At 40.3% G+C, this 19,404-nt stretch overlaps 2 protein-coding genes across 5 annotated transcripts in view; one reads left to right on the forward strand and one right to left on the reverse strand.

Moving 5' to 3' along the window:
- col22a1 (collagen, type XXII, alpha 1) overlaps nucleotides 1–11,910 on the forward strand; it is a 58,827-nt gene extending 46,917 nt beyond the window's left edge. For both annotated transcript variants that reach the window (XM_065948043.1, XM_065948044.1), the window contains 10 exons: nucleotides 344–397; nucleotides 555–608; nucleotides 4,367–4,438; nucleotides 4,547–4,582; nucleotides 4,671–4,715; nucleotides 6,616–6,795; nucleotides 6,920–6,986; nucleotides 7,070–7,252; nucleotides 7,798–7,875; nucleotides 8,608–11,910. In XM_065948043.1, coding sequence (XP_065804115.1) covers nucleotides 344–397; nucleotides 555–608; nucleotides 4,367–4,438; nucleotides 4,547–4,582; nucleotides 4,671–4,715; nucleotides 6,616–6,795; nucleotides 6,920–6,986; nucleotides 7,070–7,252; nucleotides 7,798–7,875; nucleotides 8,608–8,801 — 963 coding nt within the window. In that variant the 3' untranslated portion in view covers nucleotides 8,802–11,910. The remainder of the gene's footprint in view (nucleotides 1–343; nucleotides 398–554; nucleotides 609–4,366; nucleotides 4,439–4,546; nucleotides 4,583–4,670; nucleotides 4,716–6,615; nucleotides 6,796–6,919; nucleotides 6,987–7,069; nucleotides 7,253–7,797; nucleotides 7,876–8,607) is intronic.
- Nucleotides 11,911–13,350: 1,440 nt separating this feature from the next.
- Nucleotides 13,351–19,404, reverse strand: part of LOC109991750 (collagen alpha-1(IX) chain-like) — a 29,893-nt gene continuing 23,839 nt past the window's right edge. For all 3 annotated transcript variants that reach the window (XM_065948047.1, XM_065948048.1, XM_065948046.1), the window contains 9 exons: nucleotides 19,321–19,392; nucleotides 19,179–19,214; nucleotides 19,047–19,091; nucleotides 18,932–18,964; nucleotides 18,602–18,748; nucleotides 17,941–17,995; nucleotides 17,640–17,834; nucleotides 17,175–17,261; nucleotides 13,351–14,249 (listed from right to left, as the gene is read on the reverse strand). In XM_065948047.1, the coding sequence (XP_065804119.1) occupies nucleotides 14,050–14,249; nucleotides 17,175–17,261; nucleotides 17,640–17,834; nucleotides 17,941–17,995; nucleotides 18,602–18,748; nucleotides 18,932–18,964; nucleotides 19,047–19,091; nucleotides 19,179–19,214; nucleotides 19,321–19,392 (870 nt within the window). In that variant the 3' untranslated portion in view covers nucleotides 13,351–14,049. The remainder of the gene's footprint in view (nucleotides 14,250–17,174; nucleotides 17,262–17,639; nucleotides 17,835–17,940; nucleotides 17,996–18,601; nucleotides 18,749–18,931; nucleotides 18,965–19,046; nucleotides 19,092–19,178; nucleotides 19,215–19,320; nucleotides 19,393–19,404) is intronic.

The following is a 19,404-nucleotide window of genomic DNA, read 5'->3' on the forward strand; positions in this document are numbered from 1 at the left end:
ATATACGCATATAAGGACTGTGGCACTTTTATGGCACCATTTGTCTAGTGGCAGGAAGTAACACCTCACCAAAACCCTTCTTTTTGTACCTCACTCATTATCTGGCTTCTGGAGACAGAATGTTTTCACAGCTCTAGTCTCTTAAAGGAAGAATATTTCCATCTACTCCCCCCCAACAAAAAGGGGAGCTAAGATTTAATACACCACTACAGTACAGCTGAGGCTATTTTCTGCCCAAGGCTAAATTCTCAAGATACCCTAAAGAGGAGATTTGATTAAGAGCCTTTTGTTTTCAGCATGGACAAGATAATAAAATGGTCTTTTTATTGTTTTGTTTTCACAGGGCCCAATTGGACCTTCAGGCCGAGAAGGACTAAATGGACCAAGAGGAGAGACGGTGAGCCTTTTAAAAAAATTGAACTTGCAGCGATGTCTGACTCAAACAGTAAGATGGATGAAGCTCCCTGTCAAGCAGAGAGATAGATAAGGACCTAATGTGGCACTCAAACCCCTTGTCTCTCATTCTATTTATATTCTTCTGTTTTGCATCCTAGGGGAAGCCAGGGGAGCCTGGACCATCAGGAAAAGCTGGCCTCCCTGGAACTCCAGTGAGTTATTTCCTCATTGTGCATAATCGTTAAATCTTATTATCTATGGACTCTTGGATGACTAACGGTGCACACAAACAATAGAGACGTTGTTTAAACTCAATAAAAAAATGTGACTAATATACTTTTTTTCACAGAGGGAGGACATTAATCAGAGATAAATGAAAAAAACAAGAGGCAGGAAGGAACATTGTGAAAAAGTTGCATTTTAAGAGTTAAAAGAGAAAGCAGTTCCAGTGTGTGGGATGTTACTGTAGGCGAGGGAAGGATGTGAATTATTTCTAGAAGACATGAGTTGTCAGATTTTGGATGTTAAATACTGTCTTGACCAGGGTTGGGAACATTGAGGTGCCTTAAATTGGTTACAATTGAAAGTGATTGGGCATCAGTGGCTTGGCGGTTGTGTCGTGCCCCATGTGCAGAGGCTGTGGTCCTTGTTGCAGCAGCAGTGGGTCCTCTATTCAGCTGTCCTATCTGGTGAAGGTGAAAATGTATTCAACATTTTAGTGCGTACGCACCGTTTATACATGAGGCCCCAAGTTGCTGCAATAAGGAGACAACCTACTGATAAGTATAATCAAAGCATAGGGAGTAGATAACAGTAGACTGTCACATGGACTCACAGGGCCTAAAAAAAAATTTAGCAGGTTTGTGTGCCATCAGTAGACAAATACTGACATCGTATCCCCTGTGACAAATGTCTGAATCATTGATGATGCAGATTGAAAACAGGGTCATCCGAGGATTTGGAGAGCTGAAGCTGCAATGGAAAAAAAAAAAAAGACTTGTCAAGGTTGACCTTGATTTGAAGGTTTAAGTCAAGAGTTGCATGTTGAATAGAGGGTTTTAGGATTACTGGAAAACTACTTATAGTATTTTTCAGGTCACTTCATTGTGTAACTGGCATTAATATATTGATACATTATAACGAAATAGATGGAAAAACTGCTATTTTTGATGTTGCTCTCTCTCACTCTACTCTCTCTCTTAATTTGTATTATGTAGTATTGTGTCACTCTAAGCAAGTCCTATGACAGGTTTGCAGTGATGGCATTTTCTGTATCTGTATTTGGGTATATCGCAATAAGTGGGTGTGTTTTATATCCGCCTGTTTGCAATCCGCTGCCTGAAAGACAAGACGAGCTCACGTATAACTTCCTTAATGTGGACTAAATGAAACAATCTTCCACGAGGGCTTTTTTCCATGGAGGTTATTTACACATCCCACTAAAACAACAATTTCTTTGCTTTATTCGGATGTTGAGGATGTTAGACTGAGATGAAGCCACAGTCTCGGGATCATCTCTAAGGCCTACCCTAAAAAATTTGGGTTCATGTTTTTGAAATGGAATTTTAGTTTGATTAAAAAGTTGAAATAAAAAAAAGAAATGGCTCCAATCTACGGAAGCCCAAAGCAGCAATTGAGAAAAAGAACACCCATTGTTTAGATCAGTGGTTCTCAAGTCGTCTAGCCTCAGGACCCACCACCAACTCCCCCCTTAAACAAATGTGACCCAAATTTGTGATATTGTTCCACCAATCAGCTGTATTTTATGCAAATTTTGCAGTTTTTGCAGTTTGCAGCTTCCGTCAAATGTTTTGTACCTCAGATGATGCAAAACATCTGACGGAAGCAATAAACTGAACACAACAAACATGTTAGAAAACCCACTAGACAAACTGTTTTTACTGAGTTTATTCCAGGCACATGCTCACGTCCCGATGAAAACAGCTCCGCGACCCACCTTTGGGTCCTGACCCACCAGTTGAGAGTCACTGGTCTAGACGATCTTCCTCCCTATGTTCACAGCTGGAGTACAGGTCAAAAAAGAGATGATGCAACATTATATTTCTATGTTCCTTTTCTGAGTTTTGGCAGGTGGGACGGAGTTCCTCTGGGTTTATTTATCTATGTTTTTTTTTATAATTGAGAGTGGATGTAAAAAGGGACTTTGCAGGTTTGAAAATACTTGTCAGGCTAATTGTTTCTGTTATGTTTTCCCATTGTGTTGATGAAAAAAGTAGTTTTTTTTGTCAATATCATTCTTAAGTTTTTCTAATACTTATTCTGGCCCTAAAATACTGAAGTGCACAACCATCCAATGTTCTTAATATGACTGAAAGCGTGAATATATCTCCATGAAGTCTAAACAAAAGATAGCTACCTACAATATGTGTGTTAGCACATTTCTGGCAATGACAGTTTAAAGTATTTGCATTTTAAAATTGTGATTAAAATACAAAACATTTATAGCCACAAGAAAACCTGACATCTATGCTAGATCGCATATTAACATAATTTCGAGGCATAATCATAATCTTAGGCCCCTCTTTGATGAAGGAGATTCAATGTCCTGCTTAATTTTATTAAAGTGTCCTGGGTTTAATTGGATAGCCTTGCTACATATCTCTCTTTCCGTTTGATAACTCTCATCGAAGCCACCAGACTCCATTGATCATTTTATCCTGAAGAAGGAGCTGCTTCTGTGTGCTACCTTTGGGTTATATACATCATTGTGTTGTCTCAAACTGCAGTAAAAACAATAATACTGTTTTAAATTACTTTTTTTTGTCAATGGAGGCTGGTGGCTGTTTCAGGTAAAAGAAAAAAAAGCATCAATCTATTATGGTCAGACAGTTTAATTAACAGTCTGAGTCTGTCGGTGGGAAAAAAACAAACACTTTTAGAAAAGCAATTCCAAAACTTTTTTCCTAATTTTTCATTTATACCCCAAAATATGTAATTATAAAGGCCAGGTTTACGAAGACAAGAAATAACCTCCAAGTCCCTCATGCTATATGATGTCATTTAAAGTGCTGTCCCTGTCATTATAGCTCATTTTGAGCCATTTCACTTAAACTACTCTTAGAATATTGCTGGGCCCATAAATGCGGTCGATAAGGGATCATTGATTGAGTTTTTAGGGTGAGTCTGGCTCTTTGGCCTTGAAAATTATTAGTAAGGTGAGGCAGCAAGAGGTCTCCATGACAGATGGAATATGAAAGCAGGTTAAGACAGTGTGATCCAGTGAGACCTTAAGAGTGAGGAGAGTTTTTAATATTACACGCTGGCTGCAAAATGTGTTTTGGAAAGAAATAGATTGAGCTGCACTCGTCCGTAGGCCAAAGAAGGGCTTCTTGGGAGGAGGAGTAGCTGATGCTAACTGGAGGGCAGACGATATGCAGCCAGCTATCAGAGAGGAGCTGATGATATCAGTCAGCAGAGGGAGCAGATCATCAGAAATAGCCTCCAGTACACAGGAGGGCAGCAGCTAGATGCAGAAAGGTTAGAAGCAGAGATAGAGGGGGGTTTCAGAGGAGGGTGAAAGTATTCAGAGGCACGGTGAGATCTTGCCAAAAATGCTGTCAAGTGGACAAATTAACCGCGCAGAGAAAGGAGGGTGTCGTGATTGGAGAGAAGCAGAGAAGATGTATTCATTCAGGAATGTAAAGATGAATACGTCTCTCTTTATGCAAGCATAAATACATTCCTTCAGTCTGTAGCTACTGTAGGCAGCTAGTCTTCATGCCCACATGTGCCTTGCAAATATAAACTTAAATCTCTTAAGGCTGGCATGTTCCCTTGGCAAGATTTGTTTATGAGATTTTGATCCAGCGCACTGCTGCATGATGATAAGAACTGGAACGAAACGTTAATCCTGCTGAATCCTCAGTAATGAGCGAGGCTTTTAAAATACAAGCACAGTACTCCACGTGTGTGCCATGTGATGAACGGCCATGCCTCTGCTGTCATTCAGGGTCTGAGGGGAGACAAGGGAGAGCCTGGCAGCCCAGGATTACCCGGCTTTAGTGGGCCTAAAGGTCCTCCGGTGAGTGCCACATTTGGCATATTTTGATTAAAAGATTACTTGCAGGTCACAAATATGACCGGCTGTTGGTGATGTGTCATTACTACTATTTTTAATCTTGATTTCCAGGGTCCTCCTGGTCCCTTTGGCCCCGAGGGGAAACAGGTAAGCACCTTGCAATATTGATGATTAATATGATGAAATAAAAATGGATGTCTTGCTTGAGGTTGACTGTTTCTTGGCATTTTTTTAGGGCATGCCAGGCAGAGTTGGTGATCGTGGACACAAAGGAGATAAGGTGATTTCTAAAGACATAAACACAAAGGAATAAAGTATTGGGATATAAGCAAAATGTGATCATAACAGATGCTAACATGTCACACAACTAGGGTTGCCACATTCCAAGCAGAAAAATAAAGTAGGGGCCTGACCACCACTGACCCAACGGTGGGGCGGGGCACCAGTTGTGGTGAATCATGATTTAAAACGTGGTTTTAATGAAGTAATAAGAGTCATACTTAAAGTTTTAAGTGCTTTATTAACACTTTTTATTCCGAAATAATTTACAAATGCAAAACTTCAGTGTAAAGGCAGATACAGTAATTTATGCACAATGAAATGCACCTAACAGGACTTCAGCAGATGCTTACTACTAGCTAGAACTATTTAATTTACAACTTAACTTAAACTATTAACTTAACATTAATTCATTAACAGAGTATTATTGAAGTGCTTTTGACACTGCTGTAACATAGAGGGGAGCAGTAAGATGACAGATTTTTAATTAAATAAACAGTACGAATGTAATAGTATTTTTATTTATTTATTATGTCCTTCGTCGTTTTTGTTTTGTATTGATTCAAAACGGGACGCAATATCAAAGTGTAAAATACGGGAAGATTGTGTATTTTACGGGACGGGTGGCAACACTACACATAACCCAGTGATGCAAATCAGTTAAAGGAAGAATGTGCGCTTTGTTCATCCAGTAGATGTCGCCCTTGAGCACCAGCATGAAACCAAAACAAACTGCTGTTTGGCGACAACTCCGCTATTCTGAAGCCTTTGTTCTCCTCCAGCGACACACCTCCAGCTAAACCCATCTCCACTCAAGTTTGCATGAAAGAGTTATCTATTAGAACTCACCATAATTCATCCTTTGCTTGATCAATTTCCTGTGGCCTGCACTTTTGTGTTAGCAGGCTAATGTTAGCACACTTTGGTTAACTAGCTTCATATTGCTCTTATGTGACATCCAAATAAGCAGTGAGTAAGTTATTCTTCTTTTCTCTAGTCCTTGACTAAAACATCTTTATACACAAGGCCGCCCACCCGTCCATGTAAACATGTTGTAAACACAGCTCTGACAACAATACAGCTGGCGGGGACTCATGCTTCTCACTCATTGTAGACATTTACACAGGATATAGTTGATTTCTGCTGTATTTATGCGTAAAGTGTTGCACATTCTTCCTTTAATATCTTCCTTTAAAAAAATGTCCTTGATCTTTGAGATATGAAAAATGTGCATCTTGTACTTTCCTATCTTTGCCCCTAATCATCACATTTAAAAATAAATGGAACACATTGAAAAGCCTGAAACCCTCACATATAAAATTACAGTTTAGTATTCAACCAAACGATTTAGTAAGGAATGAGTTTCTTGCAGGGTCACTATTTACAATATATATATATATATATATATATATATATATATATATATAGCTGCTTTGTTATGTTCAGTGGTCTTGCTTTATTTGCTGTCATGCAATGTTAGCAGGATTAGCATTACAAACAAGCAGAACTTTACTCCTCTCTACTTCTTTCCCCACCTCATCAGCAAAGAAAAGATAGATCAAAGTCAGTTCTGGCTAAGCTTTATGAGCAGTCTAAACCAAACAATTGTAATGATGCGAGGGCATCTCCATCAACTTGGCTGCATGTGTAAAATTTACATGAGAAACCACAAGTCAATATTTAAAAAGGCACCATATTTATACCTCAAATTTCTAGAATAGGATTCATTCTTGATACAAATGCATTTATGACTTTGACTTAAATTTAGGATACGTAGCAGCTACATATAGTCTACTTTACTCTATTTCACACTTGCCTTATTTTAGCTGTTCAATAATCCTTCAGTTTTATCGAAGGTCCTTCAAAACTGGAACATTTACTATCACTGTCATCTTATCCAGGGAGATCCAGGTACGAAGGGAGATAAAGGACACTCAGGAGAATCAGGGATTCCTGGAAACCCTGGACCCCCAGGCAGAAAGGGCCACACAGGGATGATGGGCATGTCAGGACCACCAGGAGAAATAGGAGCTCCAGGGTCCCAAGGACCTTCAGGAAACCCTGGTATCCCAGGACAAAGAGTGAGTCATATCACGTGAAGGCTATGAACCTATATAGTTTGTTTAGGTTTGTAAATGTAAAGATGCTGAATTACATTTACCGCTTTAGTAATTAAATAAATCATTATCATCTCTGCTGTTTCAGGGAGAGTCAGTATCACTGGAGCAGATGAGACGGCTCATCCAGGAGGAGCTGGCAAAACAATTAGATGGTAAGGAGACGCTCATCTTTATTCTAATGTAATAACATCAATGGGCTTCTTTGAGGTTAAACTAACTTTTCATTCATGTCCAGCTAAAATGGCGTACCTCATGGCTCAGTTCCAGCCGGCCCACGTGAAGAGCACAGCTGGTCGTCCAGGACCTCCAGGCCCTCAGGGTAAAGACGGCAATTCTGGACGACCTGGGCCACCTGGAGAGCCCGGTATGCCCGGACAGAATGGAGGAGAAGGACCCAGAGGTCCCATGGGTCCTAAAGGTAGGACAAACAGTGATATGTGCCCCCTCTTAAGGTTTTTCTTTCTTCAGAACGTTGTATTTGTCACATTTCATCTGGAATGAGTGGCTGGGACTCAGTGGTAGAGCTGGTCATCTCTCAACCAGAAGGTCGGGGGTTCAATCCTCAAAACCTCCTTAACAGGTGCAGCCTGTGTTGCTGGTACTCAAGCGGAGTAAGCTTTAAAAGACTGAATTTTCTCAACAATTGACTTTGTGTCTCGATTACAGGCTGAACAGTTTGTGCTGCTGATACATCTAACCAGAGTCTCAAAAGGTCTTTTATGGCAAATACTGAACTAAAATTTAGAAATTGGAAAAAATGTGATACTTTGTACTAGAAAACCTTGGGCAATAATCAGATATCTGTTGAGTTCTTAAGTTTGCTAAGAAGAGAGACTCAAGGAAGAGAACAAACACTGCCAGGAAATGCTCTGCCTGTACTTATTTAACACAGATACTCGGTTTGTGCTGAATATCTTCCATGAAAACTGAACAATTTTTTCTGATTTCCTGGGTTCTTTCCAGGTGAGAAGGGATCCAAAGGAGAAAAGGGAGATACTGGTATCGGAGAAAGAGGAGAGCAAGGACCCACTGGCCCCATAGGTAACAATCTCTCTTCAACTTTCTTCACACACGCACTCCTGAAAAGGTTTTTTTTTCAGGACTGCCTGCCCCTGGAATCTTCCTGAGTTACTTGTTTACACATGTCCCTCACAGTGGGAGCTTCTCCTTGGCTGACAGGGAGTGGGCTCTCAGGCACAAGTCATGATGTTATGGTTGACGAAACAACAGAGTCGGACACTTTTCTTTGGTTTTTATTTCAATCATATGTGTGATTGGACGGATTCACAGTATCAAGGTAGTGGTTAAGAACATACTGCCTTGCAGAAAAGTGTATGAAGCAGCATCATTACATGGATGAAGATTGCACAGGTCGTGAACCGTTTGCGTGATTTAAAAAGCATCTGCCCCTCCTTAATAATTCCTGCTGTGCCACGCATTGGCTCACCTAGAGTTTACACAGAAATGTGACTTATGGTGGCTGCAGCAAATGTTGAAGAAAAAACTCTGCACACCTTGGGGCGTTGGAGGAGGGTAAAACTTAGAGAGGATAAAAAAAAAATCCTGCAAACTGTCACTTGTGGTGGCAGGAAATAGTCCGGCTGATGTCGAGGTGATAAATTAGTCGGTTTGCGTGTACACATGCAGCCCACGTCGAGAATTTGGGGAAATTTTGAAGTGTTTTGTGCATGTGTCAAAACACAAAGAATTTTTTTAGTATTAAGTATTTTATAACCAATTTTGGCAACACTAATTGTTCCCCTTCCAACACAGGTCCAGCCGGTCTGCCTGGATATGGTAAAGATGGAAGCCCAGGACAAGCTGGAGCCCAGGGAGAGCCAGGAAACCCCGGCCCCCACGGACAGTCCGGACCTCCAGGTCCTCCTGGCCAATGTGACCCCAGCCAGTGTGCCTACTATGCCAGCCTGGCACAAAGACCCCACAGCAAGAATGTAAAGGGGACTTAAAAAAAAAGAAGAGATACAAAGAGCTTGAAGTCCAGCTGTATTTATGAACTTGGTTGTGTCCGTCTGAATCAAGAACTTTTTACTTTTCAAGATCACCTCAGTATGGAGGGCTGAAGCAATATGTGCTGCCGGTCAGATTCATTGTTTTGTTTGTTTTCGGTATGAAGTTTGGGATGATGAGCTTTAAGCATTGAGGAACATTATCAGATTAAATATGCGGTAAAGAGGGCAGCTAAACAGTTTTTCTTTTCTCTTCACTTGCATGCTTCCTGTAAAGTATATAGGAAGAGAGCAAGGATGATGCAATTCTCTACTCCTGAACAGCCCCATCGGGAGTAAAGATTTGGGTATATAAGATTTCATCAATAATCTTCTAAAAATTCAGACAGGCATTTCTTCCAGGATTTGTCTGCACCTCAGTTTTTTTTCTCCCGCTTCACACTATTTTGCATCAATTACAATTCGCAGCCCACACTGTCCTGCACGGCATAATAGGTGTGAGTTACTGCACACTAAATTGATTTCTTCCAAAGACCCTTTACCTGTCTATTGGTAATAACTCAGTCAAGACAACTATCTGTTATATTGTCATTGATGGGAATGGTAGGCACTGACAGTGTGAGGCACCATTTCAAATACCAATAGTGATTTTGTGTGGGAGGAGTGTTAATGAGTTAACGTGGGGAGTGATGAATGACCACATTTGTGCTTTCCATGCTTCCAAGCTGGAGGTAGTGTTCTTTTTTGCGGCTCTGTTTTGTGTTGTACTAGCATCTCATCTCAAAATAAAATAACTTTAGGAAAATCCCCCCCTTAACCAAATTTAACAAATTATTCCCAATTTGAACCTGTTTGTTCAATTTAGGCAGCAACAAAACAGACTTATTTTCTCTGGAAATAACTGTCCATCAAAGGTTAATTTGAAAATGTGTCAAAAATATCCCATAAATCTAACACTTGGTTCCTTCAAACTCACCCACAGGAGACTCATTCAGTGTAAAGGAGAGAAGTGGAGGCAGGAAGAAATGTCATTGATTTGTACTTTTTATGTTCTAATGAAGTGGCTCTGGTCATTCTCTCGTTGAGGTATGCATATACTTGAGCAGTAAACAGCTTTAAGGAGGTGGTATAATTGCTGCCTTTGTTCACCTTTCCTGAAAAGCTGCCTGTTTCACGGTGCTCTCTCTAAATGTGTCATTTCCTTTCTGCTCGCTGAGGCTTATTAAGTGCCTACGCTGTGGCAGTGCCCGGGCAGCTCGGCGCTGCTGTGAAAAGACATTGCTTTTCTTATTTGTCCCCTGGAACCTTAAATTGGAGAGCTGCTTCCCTGCATCCTGATGACCCGAGCATTGTGAAAACCATTTCAAAGATGTTTTGCCTTTCGTCCCTCATGGACCAATTAAACCTCTCCCCAGTCTCAAACTTACTGGTCATCTAGAACCTATTTAATAGCCCCTCCACAGAAGGGATCGCATTTGTCTTCTTTTAAAAAACATGAAGAAAAGCTTCTGCACATATAAAGACAAGAAGGAAGTCGGAGGACAATCCTTTTAAGTAGAGTGCAGAAATCAATTGAGAGGTTGGCAAGACATTCACTATTACCTGGAGTCAAAGATCCACAATATGTGCAATTATAGGTATGAGCATTCTTTCTCAGATTAACTAATGGCATGTCATTATAAGGAATGTATCTTTGACCTAACAGATGTGTGTGTGTGTGTACAGCAGACTGGTTTATGCTTAACTTTCCTTTAATGGTTGCTCTGAAGGTAGTAGATTCATAAAGCTGTGCATTTTTTAATAAGTAACATTTTCCATCTGTAAATGGATCTCATATCAAACGAAATACAAATTTGCTTAATTAGATTAATCTGGCATTTTGTTGGTACAACATAATTTGGTCTTGTATGACCATTAGTTTTTGGAGGCTAAATTAAGATGTGTTGGAAAAGGTTGAATTCAAAGTTGACCAGTATTACACGAGACAATTTCTACACTATGTCGACAGTGGCATCTGTTCCACAACAGTTAGAGCCTGTGTCCACAGACAGTGCAGAGTAGTGTCTCCTCCGCCGTTATTGTTGACAAAGCTGATATCAGTAGTCCTGCCTCTTCTTGATTTTGATTTGTCGGTGAGGGGGAATAGACATTGACAAGTGTGGCGCTGTTCTAAAGTTGAACTTCTTTGAACTGAGAGAGCTGTGAATACAGCGACAACAAACAGCTGATTGGTATTGTATTGAAAACCAGTCGCTTCCAGGGCAAAAAACACACATATATGGGACACAGGCCCTTATATGTACAAGTTTTTATACAAGTTGGCTGGCTCGTAGCCAAGGCAAGGTCTGAAGGTAGAAAACAAATAACTGAAAATTACTTATTTTTAAAGATCCATGGTCATGCCATGAGCTTTAAACATCCAACACAATGCTTAAAAACGAATGGTTCATAATTAGCGAGGAAGCTAGGCTAACTAGCTACTCTTACTGTTATATCATTTGGCCCAAAAAAACCCTGAACCTGGGTACTTCACTTCTGATGTTCAGCTCTACATATGCACAGCTCAGAAATATTTAAAACATTAAAGCAGAAAACTGCTTTAATTTCAATAACGTTCAACTGTAGAGTAGAACCAAACTGCTCCTCAAAGCGTGATTGGTATGAATGACCTGCTTTCTTGTCACTCTCATATATTTCAGTTTACTGTTTCTTCGTCAGTGGTTTAGTAATGAACATTTAAACCGTTGCAGTATTGCAACTTTTTTGCTTTGTAAATACATGTTACAATTACCAATACACTACAGGTTGCTTCTACATAGCTTTAAAAATGGCTTAAAACTTTCCTATATAACACAAACATCTTTCATAACTCATATGAGCTATTGTAGCAAATTGAAATATCTTTTAAGTTATAGTGCTAAATTATTCAGGATTTAAACCAATACAAATGTGTCTTCATGCCTTATCACACATTTATTAACCTGATTTCCTTATCTTTTACTGATGACTTGGTGCTAGAATATTTTTAATTAGTAACATAGTGTAAGTATGGGAAAGACAAATGTACTGTACTGTATAATAAAGACTGGAATGGATTCATTTTATAACACTGGCTTTGTTCTGTTTCTGAATAGTCAATGTCCAACCCAGTCTCACTCAATTTTATTCGGAGTAGAGCAGCTACTACTTTGCATCGAAAGGAGCCAGTTAAAGTGGTTTGGGCCTCTGATTAGGATGCCTACTGGACGCCTCCCTTTGGAGGTTTTCCGGGCACGCCCAACTGGGAGAAGATCCTGGGGATTGTATACCCTGTCTGGCTTGGGAACGCCCCGGAAATCGTTCCTAAGAAAAGGGAAGTCTATGTTGAATAATTTGCCTGCTGCCACTGCGACCTGACCTCGGGTAAGTGAAATAAAAGGGATGGATGGATGGATGGACCGATTGATGGATAATTAAAACAATTGATAATTCCAATTGCATAACTTGCCCAATGATTTTCTTATGCACACAATGTCAAGCCTTAGGTTAATTAAAAATGGACAGCAAAGAAACAGGTGAGAAGTGAGGCCAAAAGATTTAGAGCTCCCCCTGCTGACTGGGTGCTATAAGTACTATAAATACTGCCTCCTCCATGTTTAACAAACACATGGGGCAAACTTTAAGATTAAAATACAGGTCACATTAATTTTACTCGAACATGGTGTCTTTCATCAAAGTTAGTTATTTTCATGCTGAGTAATGTCCAAGTGTTCACTTTCTGGAGAAGTTTGGTTTTGATGTATTATTTGATATTAAAAAGAACAAATGTAACGTCGTGATTGACAGCTCTGTTGACAAATGCGGCATCTGCAGCGTTCTTTACAAAATAAGCAAAGTAGAGGGAGGGAGAGATGAAACAAACAATGACACAACAGTGATTGAACTTTCCATAACTGAGCGTCTGCAAGAATCAGTTTAGTAGACTTTAGACTCCGGAATATGTGATGTTTTATCTGTAAGTTTAATGTGTGCTTTGGTGTGGAAGGGCAGCTCCCTTGTGCACACATCTTTGCCACAAATCAAAGTTGGTGTCTGTCTAGGGATATTTTGGCTTCACTTTTGGAAATTGGAGGTAGAGGACGACTCAATGTCCATATTTATATGGACATTGAGTCAGTCTTTGCTTCAAACCCACTGACTCTCAGCCCCGATAAGATCTATTCAATAGCTGTCCTTTGAATGTCTGCTCATTCCAGCTGTTTGGTAAAGGTCATGTTTGATCTGTGAATGTGTTTGTACTGTGCAGACACAGGTGGGGAAGATGTCGAAATTTACTTTGTTACCTGGCAACGGTGACATGTCCCCCGGAATCCAGGTTATATCACAACAAACCCAGGGACCCTGTTCTCCACACAAAACAATTTTACTGGAATTTCATTGCTCCTGCCATGTGTACACAGATCAACCTAACTCTTTCAATCAAAACTACAACATAGCTACAGCTGTTTGATAGAGATAGATAGAAAAATAGAAAAAATGGGAGAAGTCTAAATACATTACTAAGCCACACTTCCAAAACATATCACTTTATTACATTTTTTTTAGAACATTATCATGACAAAATCAAGCAAAAATTGATGATCCTAAATGATAAGGCAAATTGTTGTAAATGTAAGCTCAGGTCTGTTCATGTTTATGTCGTTTTTAGGAAACAAAGATTCATATTTATTTTATTTTATTTTAAATTTGGCTCATGACTTCAGTGGTGAATCATTGGGTCAAAATGTCCCTTGTCATTCTGTAAGTCTTACATGTGGCTAAAAGAGTTGAAGTAATGTTTCAGGGAGCTTATTATGGTAGAATTACATGCATAGGAGTACAATTTGAGATGAGCATCTAGAATGCTTTACAACCTGCTGGTGTATTTTCCTGAAAGAAGGGGCTCTGCGGATATAACCGCAGAGATTTGTTTGGGTCAACTTGTGGGCCTGTTTGCCTGTCGTCAGCTGGAAGAAGTTTCTTTGGCATCAGTAGCAGCTATCTTTGAACATTAGATATGCTTTCACTATAAATCACATACAAGATAAAATGTCTATACAGTATTCTACAGTTGTGCATGGTCTCTGTTCCCTCTAGCGCCTCTTAGACCCGTGGTTCGGACGGAGACATGTGAAGACTCCCAAAGTTGACCAAGCCTGGACTCATGAGAAGCCCTTAAACGTGGTCTCTGCAGGATGAGATCTGGACTGTTTCAATGAACTGGGATACCTCATGGATATTTGTAGCCAGCAGACTTCTTTCCGCTGACCATATAGAGAGGTGGAAGTCTGTTACAGGTTGATGGATCACAAAGCCCGGGTGGCCCTGAAGGTCCCCTCGGACCGGCTGCGCCTGGGGCACCAGGTCCTCCTGTGTCACCCCGTTCTCCATTTTTTCCATCCTTGCCGATGCCTGGAGCACCTACAGCACCTAAGGGAGAGATGTCAAAATATGTGAAATGTCAAAATGAAAAGGAATTCATAACCTACAGATTAATTTTGACTTGTGAATGAGTATCAAAACCTTTAACTTGCACTATATTCCTCTCTGTTAACGTCCAAACCCTGCTTGTACACAGTGAGATGGATCACATGGATGGACAACCTAAGCAAAGCATTCTGACTCCTGTACTTGAGAGAGCTAATTGAGTAATGAGCCAAAATGCCCGTCCTGTGCTTTTATTGTAAAATTCTGCTTGGCCTACATGAAGATACTTTCGGAGCGCCACTAGAGTGGAGACGGTGGTGATTAACAAATAAAAAAAGTTTATAGTATTTGTAGAATATCAATACAGACATGTGTAATTTTGAGTTTTTGAAGTCATCATGGCCTCTCAAGAACTTGAATCTGTTAAAATTGCAAAAAGCTGATTTTTTTTTTTTTTACAATACCAGGGGAAGTGGCAGGGAAGACAGGGACAACCTTTACGTCATGAAAATCATTTACTTTTATTCAAGCAAACTTTTAATTGAGTTGTTTGCTTTATCTTTCCTTCTTTCTTTCATTCATTTGAATACTCCAAGAGGACATTTTTTTTTTTAAGTTTATCATCTAACAGAGCAGACTGGGCGTGCGTTCGAATTGTCTCTCCTATCTCCTTTCACTATCCACTTTACCTTAACACCGGGGAAAACGTCATGAGGTTAAGGAAAGATGTTAGGAGAATTCATAAAGGACTTAGGGAAAGGCGATGAAATAATCCTGATCACCACAAGGTTGGGATTGAAATAAAAGAAATATAGGCTACCAGGATACAAGTAAAAAAAGTGAAACCATCAGCTTCCATACCACTCAGTATGATAGTATGTAATTAATTGTTACATTAATGCAAGATATAGAATACACACAATGTTTTAAGCATACAAATGTACAACTGCACAAAGCATTTAAGTGAATGCAATATGTTGAATAAAACATCATCTGTGTCACTTTACGATCATCGTTAATGTTCGTGAACGGTCGGATGCGCGATTCGCTTTAAATGTTGCGGTCGCAAGGAATTGTGGGGCGTAATAGCTCATCTCCTTTCGTAAAGGATGGTTCAGTGTATCCTATGCTAAAGGAGGTTATAAGGAAGCATTGACCCACCTTTCCTTAACTTTTAGAGAATTCGAACGGCTCTTATCATGGCCTCCACTTAAATGCTTCCGGGTCATTTCACTCAGTTAGGAATCTCCCTTAGCAAAAATGACAATTCGAACGCACCCTGGTAGTCCGCAGGTTCCAATTTATTTCCTAGGATGGCATTGGCAAGGTGCCCTACTCTGCCTGTGATTGGCTACCTCGATATTCTTACCCAACCTACCCAGAAAGACAAGAACAAGTACTAGCCAATTAGAGACAGAATAGGGCGGGTCATGCCTTGCTTTTAAACAAAAATTAAAGCATATTCCAATGAAAGTTATCAGAGGAGATTAAGAAGTTGGTTTACGAAATGAAGACTGAAAAATAAGGTATACCTGCTGTAGAAGCCATTTTAATGATGGTTAATTTAGTTTGAGAAGTCTGATTGTAGTTTGTGCTAATAGAGCATATATTTTGTATCGTTAGAAATAAGTATTTATTTATGATTATTTGACATGAAAACTTTTATGGTGAATAATGGTTTTACTTGGGCATATTTTGGCAGGTATTTTTTGTTATAGGTGGAGCTGAGTTAATTAATGTGGGTGCCAGGCACAGGTGGTGAGAAAATGAGATTGTCTTTGTCTGTGGTGGAGGTATAGGAGCCACACAGCAAATGTTTTTTGATCATGTTTAAGTTATGAGTTTTTGATATATTAACGGACCCATATTATGCTTTTTCTGGTTTTATATGATCTTTAGTGTGTTTTCAAAGTGTCCTGTGCATGTTTAGGCACATCTATTTGCAAAAATTCAAAGTCCGCGGAAACGCGGCTTCTCCTACGTCCTCCTGTTAGCTGCAGTATTAGCTGCATGTAACGCTCAGTTCTAGACCCCCTCGAAAAAAAATTGCCAGTGTGACGTCTTGTCAGTGTGAGATCACTGATCTAAGCCCATTGGCTCGTTGTGGCAAGCCCAGCAGCTCATGTTGCACGCCCATTAACTTCTGTAGCACGCCCACGATATGTGGTAGCCTGCGGTAGCACAGTAGTGCTAAGGTGCTAATGTTTTTGCTCCCCGGCCCTTGGAACCAGAGTGGCTGAGCGACTGACCAATTACGGCAGAGCCGACAGGCCGACCAATCAGATCAGACTTGGCACACGTGGGGACTCTGAACGTGGGCACTTCAGAGCCTTAGAGAGAGTCAGAAGCGAGCCGGTGCATTGAGTGGCAGTACATGAAAACAGACACTTTTTTAGAACTGTAGCTATTGTGAACATACTTTAGTAGATACATAGATTAAATATACGAACCCCAAAAAGGGCATAATATGACCTCTTTAAGTTTAGATCGAAACGACGGCTCTGTATGTATATATTGAAGTGGACACGAATCAGGAACAAACAGGTTGGCTCCTATGACTCAAGTGACATTTTTTATAACACACTAGAAGAAATTGCCACTACACCTATACCCTGCTTTCTACATTGGTTACAATCGCCCCCTCAGATGGCTTTGGCAGTATTAATAACAGTACATAAGCAAAGCAAAAGAGGCTGACCATATGTTTGTAGTGCAATCCCAGAACCCATTATCAACCATCTAAAGGCAAGCATCAGAGCATTTTTTTCTATTCTGATATTGAAAAGGTTGTACCTAAATAGCAGCATCGTTATGGTTGTATTTCCATATGAAAAAGGTAATATGTAATGTTCAGCTGCCGCGTTACTGCAGAGGAATTAAGACATTTTGAATGCTTTGGTTCTCATCATGTCAAGACTTCATCATTACCTGGTGCACCTGGTGCGCCTTGGCTCCCTTTGATTCCTACCCCATCCTCTCCTTTGACTCCCTTGTCTCCCTTTTCTCCAGCATCACCTGCAGAACAGAGGAGTGCACAGAGGAAAAACAAGTTAATGTGAAGGTGAAATGGAGAGGCACACATAGTCACTGTTATAGGAAACTTAATGAGTCCATTCTTATTCATCCCTGTTTAGTGAATCATTAATTGTATAATGTTATGCATGCGTGAATCCCTTCCATTTATGGAGCACTCTTCTGTCAGTGTAAGACAAATGCATACTGCCTGGGCCCACTTCATTGTTTCTCTAAAGCTTAAATTAATGTCTTATCTGCATCCACTGTGTGAAACACTCACCAAGAAACAAAGGGTAAACCATGGTGACAGCAGCCTTGGCAATCTTACGACAGGCTGTGTTTGAGAGCTGCAGAGAGAATTTAAAAAGGTTTACTGACCCTTCTTGCCCGGTGTGCCTGGGATTCCAAAGTAGCCAGGATGTCCTTTGGGACCTGTTGCCCCCGGGGTTCCTGCTGCTCCTGCTGCTCCAGCTGGTCCAGGGGGCCCGGGAGGTCCTGAAGGTCCAGGAGTGCCAGGCGCACCTATAGCTGCTGGTTTCTTCAGGAACTCTTTCATAAACTCTGCTAATTGTTCTAGTTGAAGAAAAACAAAACCGCTTAAAATGGGAAAGGGTTTTTACAATAGTCATTTGAACAGTGGAGACATAGATGTGAAAGTGTAAGTGTAAACAAACTGCACCTTCAACAACTGCTGAGCACATCTCCCGAAGCTTTTCGTCATTCACTTTTGGTCCCTGTGAATAAATGAAAACACATTGCCGATTAAGTAAAAATTTGCAAAGCTTAAAGACAAGCATTAAAAAAATAATCCTGCCATATATGATGCTCTGATTGACCACAGTTGTGATGCATTTCATCTAAAGCCATGCAAACCCTAATGTGGGTCTGCAAAGCAATGCTTTGAGGTAAATGCCAATGCAAAGTTGCTAACATGCTACAGTAACAAGCAAACGTGAAGATTTAAAGGTCAGTGTGTAATGTGGTCTTTATCATGATATAGATCAGATCCCTTGGATGTAAAATGACTGACTCATCAATCTTTATTTTGGTAAAGTAGTAGAGTAGGCTTTGGTCATTTTTTTTAGAGAGGCCTTGCTCCCATTTTGGTTGACCTGATCTTTGGTCTCCCATTGGGTGATTCATGTTACCAGGTAATTCAATCAAATAGTTGTAAATTGCTTAAACATTTATAAATGAACACAGACTATAGTTTTGGGATTATGGGATCATATAGTGTAGATCGTAGATCATAAGATCTTCAGTGTGTTGCTCAGCTTTCCATATTCACTTTTCACATTCTTGACTGTGTCATGCTGCTGCGAATAGCGTTTAACACTTACAGGTAGACCTCTGGGGCCTGGTGTTCCCGGAAGGCCCGATTCTCCCTCCATCCCTCGAGCTCCCATTGGACCAGCCAAACCTTCATGTCCGGGCTGGCCTGGTCTGCCTTCATCTCCTGTAGCTCCCCTCATGCCCTTCTCGCCTCGCTTATTGTGAAAAAAAAATGATCATCCTAGTCAGACATTAAAAAGACTACAACTATATAAACATTTATTTTCCTGTTGTGGGGCCATCAAAATAAATGAAGCATGTTGAAAACAGGAGTCCTCAGGCAACTGTTTAGCAAGAAGAGATTGAGAGTTGAAGTACAGAAATAAGTATTTTACTACCTCTCCTTTGATTCCAGTAACACCAGGAGGGCCCTGTAAACATTCAAACATAAGTTTAATTTTAAAACAACAAAAGCGTATGCACTTTCAACCCAACAAAAGTATCTCTATTTACCTGGTCTCCTTTCACTCCGATGTCTCCTGCTATTCCTGTGTCACCCTGTTCAGAACAGTAACATGTCATTGGACTGATGGTAGCTCACTCACAGATACATTTGGAACAAATATGGATGATTATAATTCTTACCTGACTTCCTTTTTCTCCCTCAGGTCCCATAGGCCCCTGGACAACACATTAAAAACATTATGTACTGTACTCAGACCACGTTTTCTAATAGTTTTGGATGTGTTGAAGTAACATTGGGGAAATAAAATGAGATTTGTCTAACCTGGTCACCTTTGTATCCAGTGTGACCCTTCATTCCTTTGGCACCAGTGTCACCTTTGTCTCCTTTATCCCCCTGGATACAAAC

Source organism: Labrus bergylta, chromosome 19 (assembly GCF_963930695.1).
Source record: "Labrus bergylta chromosome 19, fLabBer1.1, whole genome shotgun sequence".
Lineage (NCBI taxonomy): Eukaryota > Metazoa > Chordata > Actinopteri > Labriformes > Labridae > Labrus > Labrus bergylta.